General features: G+C 35.5%; 3 protein-coding genes across 3 annotated transcripts in view; all 3 read left to right on the forward strand.

Annotated features, from left to right (window-relative positions):
* The window catches only part of elovl6l (ELOVL family member 6, elongation of long chain fatty acids like), a 3,702-nt gene extending 2,333 nt beyond the window's left edge, over positions 1 to 1,369 (forward strand). The window contains exon 5 of the mRNA XM_081350409.1: positions 146 to 1,369. Coding sequence (XP_081206535.1) covers positions 146 to 154 — 9 coding nt within the window. The 3' untranslated portion in view covers positions 155 to 1,369. The remainder of the gene's footprint in view (positions 1 to 145) is intronic.
* Positions 1,370 to 4,385: 3,016 nt separating this feature from the next.
* On the forward strand, positions 4,386 to 6,318 carry mxtx1 (mix-type homeobox gene 1; the record flags this gene model as incomplete). Its single annotated transcript, XM_081351616.1, has 3 exons — positions 4,386 to 4,407; positions 4,646 to 4,830; positions 5,599 to 6,318. 3 exons carry the CDS (start codon positions 4,386 to 4,388, stop codon positions 6,316 to 6,318), a joined length of 927 nt encoding a protein of 308 aa, XP_081207742.1.
* A 2,206-nt stretch (positions 6,319 to 8,524) lies between these two features.
* Positions 8,525 to 19,291, forward strand: tspan14 (tetraspanin 14). Its single transcript, XM_081350369.1, has 9 exons — positions 8,525 to 8,693; positions 10,448 to 10,534; positions 11,836 to 11,886; positions 12,740 to 12,886; positions 13,102 to 13,272; positions 14,701 to 14,826; positions 16,751 to 16,804; positions 17,223 to 17,336; positions 17,568 to 19,291. The coding sequence occupies exons 2-9, from the start codon at positions 10,454 to 10,456 to the stop codon at positions 17,631 to 17,633; spliced, it is 810 nt and encodes a 269-aa protein (XP_081206495.1). The 5' UTR covers positions 8,525 to 8,693; positions 10,448 to 10,453; the 3' UTR covers positions 17,634 to 19,291.
* Positions 19,292 to 20,063: the final 772 nt, after the last annotated feature.

Consider the following 20,063-nt stretch of genomic DNA (forward strand, 5'->3'; position numbering starts at 1 on the left):
GTTGAGAACTATAATGATCTCAGGAACTTTCAGATGTTTTTTAGAGGGTAATTGTGAATTTTCTGTCATATGATTGCTTTGTCCTGCAGTCTTACAGGTCACAGTTTCTAATCTTCAAAAGTACATGTTTGTTTACTCTTTGCAGACTTGGTAACATGCCCTGAACCCAACTGAGACACATGGTGTACGTTGTAGCGTGTGCTGAGAGCCAAGATCTGTGTTTGTAGTTTGAGAACAAGTGAAGAATTTGTCAAGCGTCCTATTTAAATGTACAAATTCGTAGAACAAAGTCCTAGTTTAAATGGCCACACCATTAAAATTTCATCCATTTTTGTATGTTCTTCTGGGTGTGTAGGTATTGCTGCATGATAGCTGTTTCCTCATGATGTTACAGAAACTTGAATTATCTGTGCTGACTGGTTGGACAGGTTCCTAGAAGTTTAAAATAGGCATTTTTAAGGCTGGAATCCAGAAGGACGACACCCGTGTTTTCGGTCTCATTCTGTGCGTGTTTCTGTCATTAGTTCTCTGCAGCCCTGATGCACTGAAGTTACATTATGTAATACTAGCTGAGGAATGATTGATCTAGACTCACTCACCCTTGAATAACACATGTAGAGTCAGTATGAAATGGTTCCTTTCTGGTTTTGTCTGAATATTGAATTGGTGTCTGACAGAGCGGTTAAACTTTAGCTGTCCCTATAATGGTGTTTATTACTTGAGTCATTAGTAAAATGCACAGTTTATGTGTCATGTAAATCACACGTGGTCACATTTGGCAGATAGTTCAGTTTATGGTTGTGGGGGAATTTGGTTTTCCACTGAAATTACTATGATGAGGTTTCCACCTATGGTCATTTTTAAAATATTGTATTATGTACTGGTAGAGAACAAGCCTTTGAGAATACTCAGTGGGACTAAATATGCATTCTAATTTATAATCTGAAATGTTGCTGCTACCGTCCGAGATGCTTATTTTTTTTGTTTGGTGTCTGTCTGTACTCTGGTATCTCCTGTCCTCCTTTTAGAATCACTTTATTTTAAGACTGAAAGTTTCTATATTGGCAAATTTCCATTTAAAGGACATTTTGATTAGTTTTAAATACATTTTATGACTTTGTCTTAATATTAGAGATAACATTGTGTTTGTAGGAACTTAATTGTATGAAGTTGAATGTATAGCGGCACTAGTTTACTTTACAAAACATTTACAACGCACATGTTTACAACTATATTTTAATAAAAGAGTGAAATGTGATGTAATGAAGGTGTCAAATGTAAATATTCCTTTTCTACCTGATTGTCTGTACAAGTTCCTAGCCAATGTGAAGTAATTATGATTGTTTATTGTCATTAAAGATGTTTCTGTATTATTGTCTATCGTGTTCTGTTCAACTTTTCACAGACAAATGGTGTCAGCTGACAGGTTCTCTGAGCTGGAATATTTTACGCATTCAAACACATACTTTTGTTGTAAACAGGAATTTTTACATATTTCCAGCTCTGACAGATGTAGATGTATTTTCCTTTCTTTCATTCTCTCAGTTCAGTTGGGCCAGTCATTTTTTTTTTTTTTTTTCTCAGTACATTATATAGCACTTTTGTTTGGATAACACTCTGGAAGCCTCTTCAGAAACCTAATTTCTTTATCACATCCTTTAATCTCAGAGGTTATAATATGTAATAACTATAATGGCAAAAACACTTTCTCTTTCAAAAAGAGTATTCTGGGTGGTGTTCTCCACTAGCAGGCAAAAATGTGGTAAGGAACTAAGCAGCCGTACATTGACCCCAGCATTTTTCATAACAAGTCAGTAACTTGCCATTTAGGTGACACTTCTCATCGCCCTGCTGGAACCAGAGGTTAAGTGACTTGCTCAAGGGTACAGCAGCGGTGTGATACAGAGATACTTCAGTGCCTGGTTATTCCTTACTGCTTTTACTTTCCCCAACATATCAACATGAATGGACAGCAATATTTGTTGCGTTTATATTTATGAAATTGAAGACATCTACAAATTTGTCACCTTTTTAAGGACAAGTAAAAATATCTTGAGCTTGTGTAACCGCATATAGTATTTCATGCTTTGAACATAAAACCCATTGACTTATAGACATAACCAGAAGCGCTAATATGCTAACTCGTTTCTGGATTTTTTGGCCTAAAAAAACACATCATCCCTGCAGCACTCAATTGCCTGAATGTACATGATCATATCTCAGTAGTTCATTTGAAATACCCTCATTTACCTCATTGTACAGGTAAAAAACAAGTATACAATTAATGTATCCCCTAAAATCAACAACTATAGCATTGAATATGTTTGTATGCATCTGATGATTTTACAGCTGTGAATTAGGGGAAAATCGTGCCACAATCTTAAAGCTGTTAAAGCTCAATACTGCTAACTACTATTGTGTTGATAGAACAGCTGGACTAGGAGTTAAATTTCAAATACGAAAAAAAAAAGCAATACAGACACGGTGGGAAAAGAAAGTTACTCTCTATATTTGTTTCTATACAATAGTAATGTTGCAAGGTAATTTTATACAAAACAGAAAATTGAAAACTATCAGCAATTTGCACATTTATCTTAAAATAACAAACTGATTGGATTTAAACTGCAGCAGAATGCAGTATCAGCCATGTAGGTATGTTTGAAGAATGGGGGGATGTCACGCTCTACATTTTGTAAGAAAAAAAAAACCTTTATAGCCTCAATGCATGCTTGCCAAACTACTTAATAAAAAACTTGCTTTACATGGTAATTTCATTTAATAACCATGACAAAAGCACTAAGATGAGATGACAAGATGAACCTGGACTTCATAAAAATCAGTCCAAACATCACTTAATTTATGGTAGCTAACCTGATGCCATAATTTATTTGAACTTGTTTGAATGGAAATATTTATCTTGTCAGATATGGACATTATTTATTGATTTGTTATATCCATCCATTACCTACCTATCCATTCTATGTCTTGGGCTGATAGGTCGGTGTGTTCAGTTTGCTTTAGTCTGGCTTAATTCAACAGCACATCTAAACAGCTCATCTGCATTGACAAGCTTGGCAAGCCTTGACTTTGAAATGACCGTTATCCCCTCTGGATCCTCTGGAGCAGAAGAGAGGGTGTGACAATCCTCCCACATGTAAACTCTCCTATTAATCATTTCACAAATCACCCTCCTTGTTTTCCTTGGATTCCAAAACATGTTTCTTTTGAAAAGAGATCAGATGACACAAAGAGATATCCATTCACAGCCTTTTGCTTAAACTTATGTTAAGCACGTTGTTAATGTCTTTGTTAGTTAATATTTTCTCGAGTCTATTGTTTTATTGATTACAATGCTTGAATGAAGAGCAATTATAGCAAAGACACCATCTATTTACACACTTTTCCCAATATGTTTGATTAATGTGCAACAATCCTTCTGTATTAACATACAGTCTGTTTATTTTTAATCTTTGTAAATAGGAATATAATATAAAAATAGTTTTGAAACAGACATATTAACATTTTATTGCATTCACGATTTTTAAAGCTGTTTTAAGTAATGTTGTTTAATGACTTACAGATAATGGGGATTTTTAGAATATCCAAACTGTAAAGCTGAAAACCTTAACAGTTTTAAAAAATATATAAATATATTAAGAATATAAATATATTATTTGGTAGTCTGTGTTTATTTTAGCCTTTGTAAACAGGAATATAATAAAATAGATTTGAAACAACAAATTAAAATTTCATTGCATTCTCAAATTACTTTCTGCTGTTTTAAATGTGTGGTATTTTAATTTAAATTTGAATGATTTACAGCTAATGGTCATTATGAGAATATCCAAACTGTAAAGCTGTAACTTTATAATTAGTTATGATGTATATATATATATATAGAAATAAATATTTTTTATTATTATTTTTTTTTTTAAATGGAAAATGCAATATACATACCAAATAATAAAATAAATACATAGATAGATATACATAATAACATGTATTCAAAGATCTGACTAAATAAAAGCATATAAACATACTGTATAAAAGCGACTAATGCTCTTCACGTATTTGTTTTTTTTAAAGATATCTAAAAAGAAAATGTTATATGTTTTACATGTTATAAAATCCAATTTAAAGAGACAAAACATATATATTTTTTGAGAAAGACGTTTTTTAAACACTTAAGTACTGGCTTGGGCTGGCTTTGTTCCTCATCTTATTCCTATTTCACCCATAATAAGCACTTCTAATGGGGGAGGTGTGTGTGAAAGGGGGGTCATGGGATAGGTACAGGTATAAAACAGTGCTGTAGGGGTCAGAAATCAAATCCCTGAGGAGTATCAAACAAGACAGACCTTTATACTTCTCCAGCCCAACTCAACATGTGGAAAGACAACAGTATTGGTAAGCATACTGAATGGTGATTTTTTATTTTTTTTATGGATAGATATTACGTAATAAGAAAAGCCAATCTTCTCCATCTCAAACCAAAAGTCTGTTACTGTTCTTCTGCAGTATATATTATTATGTAGAAGTTTTCATACATTGCATTGATATTGTTTGCTTTTTTTAAACTATAAAGTTGTGACAATCATGATAACACTGTGATTGGCTTTGCACTAATTTTGATCTTATTTTTCAGATGCATCTGCAAAAATATCTGGAAGCGGTAATGTATCAAGAAGTGCAAGTCGCAGGAAAAGGACGAGTTTCTCAAAGGAACACGTTGAGCTTCTGCGTGCCACATTTGAGACAGATCCTTACCCAGGAATCAGCCTTAGAGAAAGTCTCTCCCAAACTACTGGACTACCAGAGTCTCGCATACAGGTGGGTCATGATGTCTTATGGCACGTTATGTACAATAGCACACTGAATTCACTGAAATTTAAAGGGGAAATTTAAATGTTTCAAAATGTTATTCTGTCATTAATCACCATCATGTCGTTCCAAACCTAAATGACTTTCATTACGCTGTGGAACAGATTTGTTTCATTATTTTTATCTATATAATTAAAGTCAGCAGGGTCTAAAACAACTTTTGGCCCCATTGACTTTCATTAAAACCAAGGCTTTTTTTCTTCTTCAAAATTTCCTATTGAGTGTTCCACAGAAGAAAGAAAATCAGGTTTGAAACAACATGAGAGTGAGGGGGAGATTTTTGGGTGAACTATTTCTTTAATTATGTAAATAAGGAAACAACCCCTTCTTCTTCTCTTTCTCTCTATCTCTTACGCATTTACAAATTCACCAGCTACGCATAAAAACAGGTGAAGTGATATGCTAATGAGGCCTTATGTGAAACATACTGTTTGCTGTCTTTGATACCACTATCAATATCTGACATGACGTAAGCGTCTTTTGCGTTTATCTGCTGTTTAGTTTAGAGACCATACGGCCTGTAAACAATAGACATACCAGGCATAGATAACCATCCTGACTTCATGCCACCATAGCTGGATGTCATCTCACAATGATTAACCTGAATCTTTTGACAGGGAAGCTCTTATCTGTATGGACTAGATGGTTGAGTCTAATCTATCAACTGTATTCTTATGAGACTGACCCTCTATGTCTTGATGTCTCCACTTGCAATAGGTATGGTTCCAGAATAGGAGGGCTCGCACGTTGAAATGCAAGGGTGGAAAGAAACCGTTGTGGCAATCTGACTCACCATTGCCAGCTTACAGTGCCATGCAGAATTCACCGGTGGAGATTCACTCTAACGGCAAGTCTGGTGCGGTCACTGGGCCTTTATGCACTTCACCAACTGCGCACCCAGATCATATTAAGGAAGAGATGGAAAGGGATGGCCACTATGGATGTGACACTCCATCTTCCATGTCTATCGGTGATGATTCCGGCTACTGCACCCCTTCATACGGACACCATCAGGCCAGAGCCATGAACGCTCACTGCGGCCCTCCTCTTCTAAGCCCAGAGCATCAGATGCCCCCTAACTGGGCTACGAGGTATGACAGGAGGTCACCTATGAGCTCCATGTGGAGTCCATATCACCTTGATGCCTATGCCTGCAAAACAAGCTCCATCCAGAGCTTTTTTTACTCTCCATCTGAAAAACACAACAGCCTTCAGCCACTGACCCCTGTTACCCCAGACTCGGGTTGCTGGGAGGGCACTCCTCCAGCTTCCAGCTCTTTTTGTGTAGACAACCCAGAAGTTCTGGGGATGGAGAGCCAACAGGAAAGCGGGATTCACCACGGGCCTCTGCCTGAGCTGCCGGCCCTGTCGCTGCAGGAGATCCTGGGAGAACTGCAAGGAGACTGGTGGCAGGGAGAAGGACTAAACAGCCACTAGTTGAAGGACAACCATATGTATGGCTGAATTTTGCTGTGTGCAATGTATCTATGACTATTTATTCAATGTATTTATAAGGATATGCTTAAACAATAATTTATTATTTATCTGATCTGAAAGTAACAACATGAGAGATTTCAGATGTTTTCAGACTAATTAAATGGGTTTTAATCTTATTTATCGTCATTTTTGCTATTTATTCAATAATCCCTGTAAAAGTGTAATCATGCAGCTGTGTACAGACATTTTTTATTGACTTCATTTAATTGCTGCACTTGTATTTAAATAAAGATGTGTTTCCCCCTAATGCTCTCTCAAATTTCTGATTTTATACAATTGTTCTGTATATTGCTATAGCTTTTTGTACGTATTCTTTAATGCATGGATAACCTCAATGCCAAAAAAACATGATATTCGTCAAATATGTTTCTGTCATCCATAAGGTGAAGTATTTGTGCTCAGAACCAAAAAGTATACTCAACCATTAAAAAGTCTGGGTTATAAGAGTTTTTAAATGTTTCTGGGGTAATATACCTGCACCAGCTGCTTTTACATTGTAAATAGTTTTTGTGAAACAGTGATGAAACAGGAAGAGGAGATAAGTGATTTGCATAAACTGGAAGGCCTTCTGCTTGCAGCTCCTTTGATCAACAGGAGCGATTGGTTTGAAGAAGGGTGGAACCAGAATTAATGGGTTTTTAGCCCTGAAGTAGAAAGGCTTTCATGAAATTTATATTGTACTTATGGATTGTTAATCTATAAATAAGAAAACTCTGGAACTATACAATACAACATGACCCAGTAACAATATAAGGTGACAAGGTGAAGGTAATCTCCATTGTTTCACATCTGGATTGCAGGAGTATGATGAAAAGCTTTTGATGTGCTTTCATGGTTCCCTGGGGCTGGTGGTAACTGAAAAATGTCTCCACGCTCTTTTTCCATCTACTAGTATACGCCTGCCAACAGCATGTTCTCTTCCCAGGTCTTCATGACTCTTCTCGCTTCTTTATAAGCATTCCTGCCTCTCTCAGAACAAAATAAGTCACAGTGCAACTGGCTGGTGGCCAGATGGACATTCTGGACAGTAGAAGTATTTTCCAAGGGTCTGGTGAACAAGCACTGCAAACTTCAAATCCTCACTTCTTATACACAATCTACGCAGAACGGAGTTGTATGTGCTGTTGCATATTCTTTCACACTGCACCAATAGATGCGGAAAATCACCAAATGACAGTATTAGGCCTATGTCACTTCTTAGACATTCCACGACCCGACAAACAGTGATTGAACATGATCTGACCAATGCCAACAGACGGTGACAGGGGTATCTTCCGAAGTGAATCTGCCGGCGTCTGCAGTGTGAGTGAGCTTTTACAAAGGACTGAAAGTGTTGAACCCAGTTAAAAATGTACTGGTCTGTGTTCCATTGTGCTTTCTGGGGTCTCAGTTTTTGCTATGTTGTGCTCACAATGCACAATACAGCAGGATGTTTGATTTTGGGGATGTTTGCCATTTTTTTAATTAACACTTCCGTTCTTCAAACAACGCTTCAAAAAAAAAAAAAAAAAAAAAAAAAAAAAGGAGGAAGCTAGTGGTTATTCTGTCCCTCTTGGATGAAACTGCGGCGGATGTGACTCATGCTGTCAAGTACAGTTAGCATGTATTACAGCAAAGAGGTGTGTTTTATATGGAGATATATAAAAAGTGTGTGTGTGTGTGTGTGTGTGTGTGTGTGTGTGTGTGTGTGTGTGTGAGAGAGAGAGAGAGAGAGAGAGAGAGAGAGAGAGAGAGAGAGAGTGTGTGTGTGTGTGTGTGATATTGATATATATAAGAGCACTAGCAAACCAAGAATGTCTCTTCCTGTTTACACAATTCATAGCACAGTAGCGGCTGTGGCAGAATTAGCCCGAACCTTAATTCATTCATATATTTATATTTAATTTATTGTTTAAACAGTATAAATAATATAACTTTTTTTTTATTGATAAAAATAAAACACTATATTAGAAAGTACTGTGTGTGTGTGTGTGTGTGTGTGTGTGTGTGTGTGTGTGTGTTATAATTAGTATTAATATTTAAACAATAAAAATAAAATACTAGATATTTGTAGGCTAGGCTACTGTTCGTGTTTTTAACGTCGCTTTAATATAGTTGCATAATTATGTAATACAATGAGATAAGTTGATCTCTGGTAAATAATGGTGGAACAGAGTTGGTTGTGTTTTTGAGTGACTCGGGAGTCGGGCGTATCATTCTCACACTCACTCACAAAGTCTCGCATTCATGTGTGGGGTGGGTGTAAGAAGAGTTAGCTTTTCTTTTTCGTTTTCAAACTCTACCAGGCGGAGGCGTTGTGTGACATAAACAAAGAGGTGAGCGCTTTAAGATTACATATTTTAACTGCTTATTTATTTATACTTCTTAACAATGAGTGACCTTTTTTTGTTGTTGTTGTAAAAATCGGTAATAACCCGCTCTGCTTTGTGCTTTTAAATTGTAAATACTTTAAACAGACACAAGCTCTCGAGCGTTTCGTTTCACCCTCAGCGCGCTCGCGCACTCTCCCACTTTCCCAAGTAACGTAAATAAATTAAGCTGTGGTTGCATTTTTAACCAGTCGTTGTAAAGATTTTACATCTTGGTATCTTGTTTATATATTTAGTAGGTTAATGTGAGTAAATGGTTGGGTTTGACAAGTCGTGAGGTGATACAGTTGGTTAGCTATGTTGAGATATCTAGCTCTTAGCATTGTTCTTGTTTTTACCGCAGAAACAAAACAAAAAATATTATAGAATTATTGTACTGACAGTGTTCACTACATTAACTTCTCCTAAACGGGAACATTACTTGTTGTGGAAGACCGAGATTTGCCTTTGCAGCTGGTTTTAAAGTGTGATCTGTGACAACTTTGCTAATCAACTAACGTTAGCAACTTAGCTAACTAGTTAGAGGAAGAAGTAGTGGGGATTGGGGAAGAGTTTGTGAGCCATCTTGTGTATGTGTGTGTAATTGCTGATTTCTGATTATTGGACGGATATATTCCCTTATGAGTTGCCTCTGGAGCACTAAAATATTTTGTGATCATATCTGATGTGATAATCAAAAGAAAACACAAACATACACACGTATGAAATCTTCAGTGGTTTTCCAGTGAACTGTTTGCAGCTTATCCAATTTGGAATAATTATGATAGCATAACACTTTAACCCGATATTTTTATCCAGCTGTTTTTTAAATGGTTTGAGGTTTTGTGTGTGTGTGTGTGTGTGTATTTACAAATCTTTAAAGCAGATTTTCATTTAGTTTTCTGTTTACTGCAGATTAGTAACAGGGCAGTTCATACAATTTTTTTTATTATGAAGGGTTTTATTGATTATTAAGTAGTACTTTTTTAATTATCAAGATTTTTGGATGTGAATGTATAAGGTAGATGCAGAATTTCCCAAATATTTTTGTCAGAACCCTTTGACCTAAACCATTAGCTTAATCCAGCCACTCAAGATAATTATTTTAATAAAAATAATTTATTTAAAAATTTAACAAACAGTTTTCTCAGTTCTCGTTTAATGGTTTATATAACATGCAGGTAAACAAATAATTTTCTTCATTTTTTTTTGTATTTTTTTGTTTCATTTATTTTAATTTTACTTGTTTTGATTTAATTACTTATTCGCTTTTTATCAACTCACAAACCCCCAATTTGGGGTCAACAAGAAAGTAAAGTATGTTAAATTTGACTGGAATTGAAAAGTAAATTTTATCTTTAACAACATTTAGTTAAAAAATCCATTTAAGTCAGCAAGGGTGGGTCTGCTTGCATTAAAAAAATGGAGAAGTTATCTTTCTTTCTGTAAATGCTGTCCTTTGGAAATTTATCTTTACTGTCATGACAGGAATTGCAATACACACTCTTTCCTGTATTACCAACATCTGCGGGTGAATTTTGTAATTAAACTCTTGTGCAATTGATTAATCCTGAGTTTGTGATATAATTTGGGTGAATTTGTCAGATCAGCATTAATTTTAACACTTCTATGCATTCCCATGTATTTCAACTTATATGATAAAGATCTCTCTAGATGTTTTAATATAATAATCTCAAATGTCATTTTCCTTTATTCCACAGAAGAAGATGCACTATTACAGATATGAAAATGCAGAGGTCAGCTGTTGCTACAAATACCTCATGTTCAGCTACAACATTATCTTTTGGGTAAGTTAATGACAATGTTTTGTTTCCGTGTAAACGCATGCGCAATCACACACAAACATGCATCATCTACAAATCATGTTTAAATGGGCAGCCCTTCCAGTTCTACATTAGATACCATCTAGTACTGTGTCTGCCCTGCCTATCTTTTATGCCACTCTTGCTCAGATAACATAATCTGCAGACCAGCACCATATTTCATGTTTATTTGTTCCACTTAGTTTTACACCGTGTGCACCGATGTTTCACACTTTCTGACTGCATTTTCATCACAGCATGTTAACACCCACAGCTGAACCCTTATATATCAAGAGAAAAAGTCAGCCTAATGACGTCAGGTTTCCATATACGTCAACAGGAAACAGATTCATGCTGACATGCTATTGCAGTAGTTTGTGGTGTCCTGTATAAGGAAGCATGGGAGGAGTTCATACCAGTTAACAGCTTCTAACCCGTTTTCCTGTTTTCAGTTTTAAACATGGCTCCTGAGAAACAAGTTTTGTTGTTACTGCACACTGTGTTATGCGTATTTCATGCTGTTTGTGACCATTAATTGACACTTTATTTTCCATACTTTTAAATAAAGCTAAATAATTTGTATCTTTAGCATGTTCATACATTTTAAACTCTACCGTTTAAAAGTTTGGGGTCAGGTCAGTAAGATTTTTTAAACTTAATGTATTTATTAAAGAGTAAATATTAATTTGATCAAAAGTGAGAGTAAAATGTTACAAAAAATTCAATATCAAATAAATGCTGTTCTTTTGAATGTGATGTTCATCAAGAATAAATAGAAAAACAATTCCACAAATTTGCTAAGCAGAACAATGGTTTTCACCAAATCAGTATATTAGAATGATTTCTGAAGGATCATGTGACACTGAAGACTGGAGTAATGATGCTAAAAAAATTAGCTTTGTCATCACATGAATAAATTACATTTTAAAATATATTAAAACAGAAAAAATATTTTAAACTGTAATTATATTTCACAATATTCCTATTTAGTTTTTTTGTACAGACTGTATTTTTGATAAAATAAATGCAGCCTTGTAAGTATAAGAGACTTCAGACCCCTTACAGATCTTACAGACCCCAAAATTTGAACTGTGTTTTTAAACTTAAAAAAAAAAAATTCCAAGTAGAAGTGTCTGGTTGCTTGGTGTTCTAGAGTTTAGTCACATTTAGTCATATTAATGCGTCATATGTTATAACCACACACATTGCAGGTTTTTTCTTTGTATGAACTTGACTATTCTGATGCAACATGTCTTAATGTCTCCTAAACCTCTTCTGCTTTTCAGTTAGCTGGAACAGCATTCATTGCAATTGGCTTCTGGGCCTGGAGTGAAAAGGTGAGTAGGCCTATGAGTCTGTGAAAGTCTCTTTTGTCTACTCTTTTAGGGGGTGTTTACACTTGTAGTTTGGATCTTTTGGTCTGGACCAAAAAAGAAAAAAAAACATTTAGTCCTGGTTTGCTTAGTGTTCACATTTTTATTTTTAAACACCGAACCTAATGATTAAAAAAAAGAAGCTTTTATGACGTATATTTTGCGACTGAACTCGGATATACACACAAAACAATGCTGTGTATGCTGGGCTGAATGCGTTGCTTTATGTGTATACCATATGCAAACGATGGAGCTGACTCATGATGAGCTTATAAAATGAGAAAAGGAGTCAAAACACTGGCAAGAATCTTTCCGTCACACACACAAACGAAGATCTGATGTTAGGAGACACGGTTCTGATTGCCTGTACTGAACTGTGATGGGCAAACATTGCGAGTTTGATGAGAAAAAACAGGTATGCTTGAGCATTCTGTCCTTTTTAGGGTCGCATCTTGTTACGTCATGTCCTGTTTTTGGTTAGTTTACAAACCGTGTTGCACTCATATTTCAGCCTTACCATACCAGAGTTTGTTTGAAAGTGGACCAAGACCCATCTTGTCAAGGGTCTCGGTCCGCTTATTCGGTGTGCTCCAGGGTTCGGATGGCAGCGTTCACACTTACTCAAATTAACCGCTTTAACAGAGCAATCGCTCCAGAGTTCGTTTTAATCAAACCAAATCTGCCAAATGGGAACACCCTTAAAAACTTTTTCTTAGAACTTGAGTTTCTAAAAATTTGTTTATGTGGCTGTAAATGTGTTTTAGTGGCTCAGGGAAAACCACTAGTGAAAATTGTTTATTCCTTGATTTGCCCACAGGGTGTTTTATCAGATCTGACGCAAGTCACACGTCTACATGGTTTCGACCCAGTTTGGGGGGTGCTTGTTGTGGGCACAGTCACTTTCGTTTTGGGATTTGCTGGTTGTGTCGGAGCACTCCGGGAAAACATCTGCCTCCTTAAATTTGTAAGTTCTCATCCTTTCGAATGTGATGCTGAGGTGCCATCACATAAGCTAGCCATAAATTTTGCATGCCATGCAGTGCCAGACCTGTATAAGATAGGCACTTTATGATGTGTTAAATGTAAATACTTCTCAAACATAAAAATTTACAATTACTATTTACACGGTCAAAAGCTACTCTTTGAATTTTCACTTTGCTTCTTGACTTTTTCTTTCAGTTCTCTGGAGTCATTGGCTTCATCTTCTTCCTGGAGCTGACGGCTGCGGTGTTGGCATTTGTGTTCCAGGGTCAAGTTAGGGAATGGATTAACGAATTCTTCTTGGCCAATGTGAAGGCCTACAGGGAAGACATTGACCTGCAGAATCTGATCGACTCTCTTCAGAAGCTGGTAAGTTTGAGAGAGTTTTTAAATATATACCAATTCGCATTCATTAGCCAAGGCACATTTATTTATATAGCACATTTCATACACTATGGCAATTCAAAGTGCTTTACAGAAAGGAATTAAAATAATCACTAAATAAAAGCAAGGAAAATTAAAACAGTTACAGAAGAAATTAAAAGAGATATGTGGTATAGTTATAAAAAGAATTAAAAGAGGAAAAAGATGATACATAGATAAACTTTTCATCTGGAAAACACTGGTGTATCATATTTTTCACAATTCCCAGTTTTACTCTGAGATTTTCCCATGGTGATTACACTGTGTCAGTGCCGTTCTTTCGGCGCGCCTAAGAAATCTATTGGACGGCTCCGATGGACCCGATTTTCCCCTAAAATCGGACAGGAAGAGCTCTAGGACTGACTCACGGGGTAACCCCGGGCCCCATCAGTCCGCACCCCAAAAACCCATTTGTTCGGAAGCTCTAGGAATGGAATCAATCCAGTCCGCACCCCACAGAACCTCTAATTTAATCACGTCAAACTCACTACTCCACCACAGACCCAGGTCATCAGCATGGTTTCATCTCTCAAGTTCCCCAATTAAGTAATTTATGTTTGTCTCTTACCCAATTCTCAGTGCCATTTGAGTTCAGTTTAGAATAAAAAGGAGGATGCAAAATAAAATACACAGTGTAATCAGTCGGACGTACAGTGGCACAGTACTCATTCAGTAAATGCACAGCTAAACAGAAGTGTTTTGAGTCTGGATTTGAATGACTACTGTAGGAGCACATCTGATCTCTTCTGGAAGCTGGTTCCAGCTGCGGCTGGCATAATAGCTAAAGCAGACTCGCCATGCTTAGAGTGAACCCTTGGTATTTCTAGCTGATATGATCCTAATGATCTGAGTGATCTGTTATGTTTATATTTAGTGAGCATATCTGAAATGTATTGAGGTCCTAGGCCATTGAATGATTTATTTACCAGTAATAATACTTTAAAATCAATCCTAAAAGTAAATGAATGCTTGACCATTAAAAATGTTTACTCAACATGCTAACCACCACATACTTATTAGAGGTGAAACTGTTAAAACAAACTTTGTGGTTCGCTATTCACTCTTCTGTGTCTTTTTGCCAATTCTTATTTAATTACATCAATGCTAAATTAACAACCATGATTTAATCTGAACAAAACCATAAATATGATGAAAAAGCCATAGATATTAAGGAGATTATACATAGATATTGTAGAGCAGTTTGAGCTAGAACTGAACACATATGTCTTGGTTTTAAGTTTATATCTATAATTATTTTTAATATAATTTGGGGAATTATGATACCACTTGATAGCAATTTTGACTGTGCTTACTCACCTTGCCTGTTGCAGGGTTTGATATAAATCCTGAATGTACATTTTGTTTTATTCACAGAATCATTGCTGTGGAGCTAAAGACCCCAATGACTGGGATCTGAATGTGTATTTTAACTGCTCAGAGAGTCACCACAGCAGAGAGAAATGTGGAGTGCCCTTTTCCTGCTGCATCAGCGACCCTGCTGTAGGTTCCTTTCTCCTTCACAGCAGCCCTCCACAGAAAAAAAAAAGAGTTATTTTCATCATAAAAAATACTGTTTTTTCAAAGTCAAAGGCCAAGCACATTGAAGACTTCCTTTGCTTGCTGTGGCCTTGAGAAATTGTGCAGAATGTACTTTGTAATTGCATGGTTCAAAACATTATTCCACATTTTATGGGGGAAAAAAGTAATGTGGATTTGGAACAACATTTTTGGGTGACCCATCCCTTTCACAAGCCAATGAAACTGAAAACTGTTTCCCAAAAAAACATATTTTAATTTCTTAGTGCATCAAGCCAATATGCCTAGTTGGTAGCTACCCTCACTACTCTAACTCTAACTGTTACTTTGTAAACATCATTACATGCGCCTTAATTTGCAACCAATTTAATTCACGTTCACTAGGGAATTCATCTTAGAAGGGCTAGGTTTTATTTGTGATGATACGCTTAGCTCACGAGACGAGACGATATACGAAATTGGGTTCACGAGAATGAGATAAGACAATTTATTTTAAAGAAACACTATATCTAAGAAATCTTCAATGACAAAATATGACTGGAAAAACTGAAAGTCAGAAAGTCATGATTTAATAGAGTAATCGGATAATATTTTGTGGAGAATATCGGTTATAATGTCTTAAAATTCATATATGTGACCCTGGACCACAAAACCAGTCACATGGGTCACTTTTATGAAATTGAGATTCATACATCATCTGAAAGCTGAATAAATAAGCTTTCCATTGATGTATGGTTTGTTAGGATGGGACAATATTTGGCCGAGATACAACTATTGAAAATCTGGAATCTGAAGGTGCAAAAAAATCAAAACATTGAGAAAATCTCCTTTAAAGTTGCGCATTTATGTTCACGATTGTGCTGCATTCACTCACAAAAATAGATGTTTTATATATTTACGGTAGGAAATTCACTAAATATCTTCATGGAACATGATCTTTACCTAATATCCTAATGATTTTTGGTATAAAAGAAAAATCGATCATTTTGACCCTTACAATGTATTGTTGGCTATTGACACAAATATACCCGTGCGACATGTGACTGGTTTTGTGATCCAGGGTCACATATAATAACAATGAGGCAGTAATAATTGTTTTAAATTAAGTATTAAAAGCAAGTAATTTATGGTTTTATTGAAGAACACTTTATTATATTATGTATATTACATAATATAATAAAGCCGTTTGATTGTTGTTGTTAGTTACACTTTACAACATGATCAAATCCTTGTTTAATATTGGCCCCAAAAACATTTAATTCAAGTGTCCACCTAATCTTTAATATTTGGCCACTTCTTCACGATTTCACGATTAATTTTTTGAACAAGAACATATGGGCATCAAGACATGCTTACTTAGAGCGAGGGTTTAAACTTTTATTTGAAATCGCGATGAACAGCAGTTTGCATACTGATGTATTCTCCTGTGTTAGTGTAGGTTTATAAATAATAGCACTATGCTATGATGCATATGTGCAGCCATTTCTGGTTAAATTGCAATCGACACAACTTTAATTGAGGAATTGTGACAGCCCTACACTAATCATCTTATGATTATTGTCACTTCAGTTCTACTTTCTGGGTATGAATTATCATAAAGCAGTAAAAGACAGAACAATATAATGTGAGCACTGTAAAAGGTGTTGATATCACGAGACAGCTTTTCACCTTGACGAGAAATATCATTATTTTAATATCGTAAGATCTTGTGGCACAAGATTTCTTCACACCCCGAATACTGGCCCTAAAGTTTCTTCTTCTAGGCACAGGCTATGTCTGGTTTTAGTTTAAATTACTTAGTGCATGGTCATTTATTTCTATTGTCGTTTATTACTTTACAGTAATTATAGGCCTCATTTTCACGAACCTGTGACTTTTTTCTTTACAGGATACAGTGGTGAATACGCAGTGTGGATATGATGTTAGATCAGTTTCGCCAACGGTGAGTGCATATTGTACAGTTTTACTAGGCATTTTGTTCTTTGCCATTGTTGACAAAAGTTCTGCTTCAACCCTATAAACCCGAAGTGTAACGCCGACGGTACACCAAGCGAAACAAATTCATAATCAAATTACAAAGCAACCACTGAATGGAATGAAACAAATCGATTCTTAACTCTTAACGAGTGCTCTAAAATGGAGCGTACCGCTGGCGGGCTTCACCTAGCTACGAAAACATTGATAATCATAATTTTCAAAATGACTGCCTTGATCAACTGTGCCGAGTTATATGTACTGTAATATGTCAAAAACATCACACATGTGTCATATGTTGCTATGTAGATTGGCTTTTTAATTAATTGCATACATTTTACTGTCACTTATTTTGTGAATAAACAACACACTGTTTTATTTTTCAGTCTCAGTGGAGCAACACCATTTATGTCAAAGGATGCATGTTGGCTTTAGAGGAGTGGCTTCCACGCAATCTGTACATTGTGGCTGGAGTCTTCATAGTCATATCATTGTTACAGGTATTGGATGTGCTTGAAAAAAAATGGATGTGCATGGAAAATGTTTTACAGCTAGATGTCACCCCTCACAAAACAAATGGATAAAGAATTTCAGATTCTGTCATCAGAATGAATACAAATTGTAGGCCCTGAGAAAGAAATGCTCTTCTGCATGTTAAGAGTATGACTTTTTAAAACTCAGTTTTGAAGTGAATCTGAATCTAATGTTGTGTCTTGTCACTTTGCTATTAGATGGTGGGAATCTTCTTGGCAAGGACGCTGATTGGAGACATAGAAAAAGTGAAGTTTAATTATTAATGAGCTCATGTAACTGGAAGCGAGCGAAGGGCAATGTATGGAACAATATGTGGACCTCCAGTTATTCTTTTTTTTTCATGGAGGACAAGAACATTTGTGGAAAAGAGGACTCTGGACCATTCACTTGGACCATCTTTTAAGCATTTCTAAAGACCACATTTTGAATATGCAGCTGCCTAAGTTCATTTGGATACTGTCACATGTGTGCCTTCTCTCTTTTTCAAGTTTACCTCCAGCAGCACACCAACCACTCCTATTGTGTATTTTTTTTATTATTATAATTTTTTTATATGACCAACATTAACATTTGTAATTTCGGGACCACTATTAACCAAGCTTGATATACATACTGGCCACAGGGTGGGACCATAACCTTTAAACTAACCTGAATTGTAATTCTAATCATGAGAAGAAGCAGCCTAGTCAACCAAGTTTTACTTATTGAAATGTATCGGTATGGTCCTCTTACACATACTCCAAAATCTCTCTCTTTTTAATAATTAGTTCAAAAGCACAAACTGGAATGTCTTTTTGAAACATGTTTATTTTTCCTTAGATAAAAACATGCTGGTGATGATTAAAAAAAAGATTAACTGGCCTTATGGTAAGAAGCGTAATGAAAGAACAATTGTAAAGCAGTTTTAACTGCAGTAAATACATTCCATTTTCTTAGTTCATTGAGTTCAACTATTCATATTTATGCAGACAGAGGGTCTGCATTTATTGTTAACTGCAAAGAGTGCAGAAGAAATATATCAAGATCTGACTAGACTCACGTGCAAACAACACATTGAGTGCATTTGGGTGGAAATAAAATTCCTGCGAGTCTAGAAGAGAAGGATCTTATAATAACACAGGTTTTAAGCATTAGTATGCGTCCTGTATTTTTATGCATTTATGCTATTATATTTCCATTCCGTTAATGATCATTTTATCTGATTGTCTTTGCATTTGAATGTGCAAGCCTGGACTTGTGCAGACCTTTAGGAGTCACTGGAGTTTGATGCAAATCACCATATCGTTTCTAATACTGATGTCAACATTGCCTTTGAGATGCCAACACTTACCTCCTTCTATTCTTACCTGGTGACTTTATACAAAAAATCAGGTTGTGCCTTTTCTCTCGCATTGAAGGTTTTTATCAAATGGATTATACCATGTGTTAGCTGGATAGAGGTTTTTTGTTTGATTCGTGTCAATCATTTTGCATCAAATAATATTTACTTTTTGTATTCTCAATTGAAAACTTAACTGCCATTATAGCGCAAACTAAACTCCATAACATTAACTTCACTCTTAGCCCAAAGACTTTACTGTTATTTTTCCTTTTCACAGTTCTATCATACTATACTTGTATAATATGACCTCTGAAATTCACAATAATGCAAAAAATGTCAAAATTGTTAATCTTTTCAATTCAGAGAGCACTATTTTGTCCCTTTATTGGAGTGTCTGTCTGTTCCACTGTGTAGTGTTAACGCTTGATTTGAGTTTTTACTAAAATGCAGTAGTTTGATTTTACTGCAAGAGCCTCCTTTTTAATGAAGGGATGTTTTTTTGTTGAATTTATGTCATTTGTTTTTGAATGTGTGTTGTCTTTGTAAATATTTTCTTTTCATTGTTTTTATATTCAATAAAAAGTTTGTTAGCTATCAACATACATTGCTGTTTGACTTTTAAAGAAAATACGCTGGTTTATGAAGTTCATACCAGCTTAGTTATGCTGCAAATCGCAAATTTGGATGTTATATCAAGATCCTATTTAAATGTAATTATGTAAAACCAGGTTCCAGTTAACTTTCTTTTGAAGTATCATCATTTTTGCTAAACACATTATTCAGATAACTAAGTGAGAACTTGTCAGTAAAAAACAATAGAATTAATTCTGTCTTACGCTCACCAAGGCTGCCATTGTTTGATCAAAAATACAGTAAACAGTAACATTGTGAAATAATACAATTTAAAGAAACTGTTCTATTTTAATATATTTGAAAATGTAATTTTGGTCTTTTGTGAACAATTAATCAGTGAAAATTTAAAACAACTTTTATCGGAATGTTATCAATTTTCCACTTCAGAAACAACATTCGTTTGAGGCTGAGAATCCCTCTTTTTTCTAGTAATGTCCACTTTCAAAAACCTGTCCTACCCAATTTTTACTTTTGAATTTTTGGAAATCAGACTATGGAAGTAACAAAACTTCTGTCTTCATAAAGAAACAATTAATTAAAGTGGTCATATATCAGGTTGTTGCATTGTATGGAAGAATGACTGGAGCAATTAAAAGTAGAAACTCCCCGAGGGCTGCAGTTATAGAACATCTCCTATACCTTGAATCCTGGATTGACTTTGGCAGGAGTGCAGGGAAAAAATAACAACAGCAAATAAAGAACCTGAACAATGTAACATAAACTAGGCCTTTAAAATTCA

The sequence above is a fragment of the Scardinius erythrophthalmus genome, assembly GCF_964197995.2.
Source record: "Scardinius erythrophthalmus genome assembly, chromosome: 21".
In the NCBI taxonomy this organism is placed as follows: Eukaryota; Metazoa; Chordata; class Actinopteri; order Cypriniformes; family Leuciscidae; genus Scardinius; species Scardinius erythrophthalmus.

Excerpts from the sequence above, each read along its gene's own strand:
- tspan14 (XM_081350369.1), top strand. The coding sequence starts at position 10,454 with ATGCACTATTACAGATATGAAAATGCAGAGGTCAGCTGTTGCTACAAA. Across the intron at positions 10,535-11,835 it reads GCTACAACATTATCTTTTGG|TTAGCTGGAACAGCATTCAT; the intron begins GTAAGTTAATGA and ends TCTGCTTTTCAG. Across the intron at positions 17,337-17,567 it reads TAGTCATATCATTGTTACAG|ATGGTGGGAATCTTCTTGGC; the intron begins GTATTGGATGTG and ends CTTTGCTATTAG.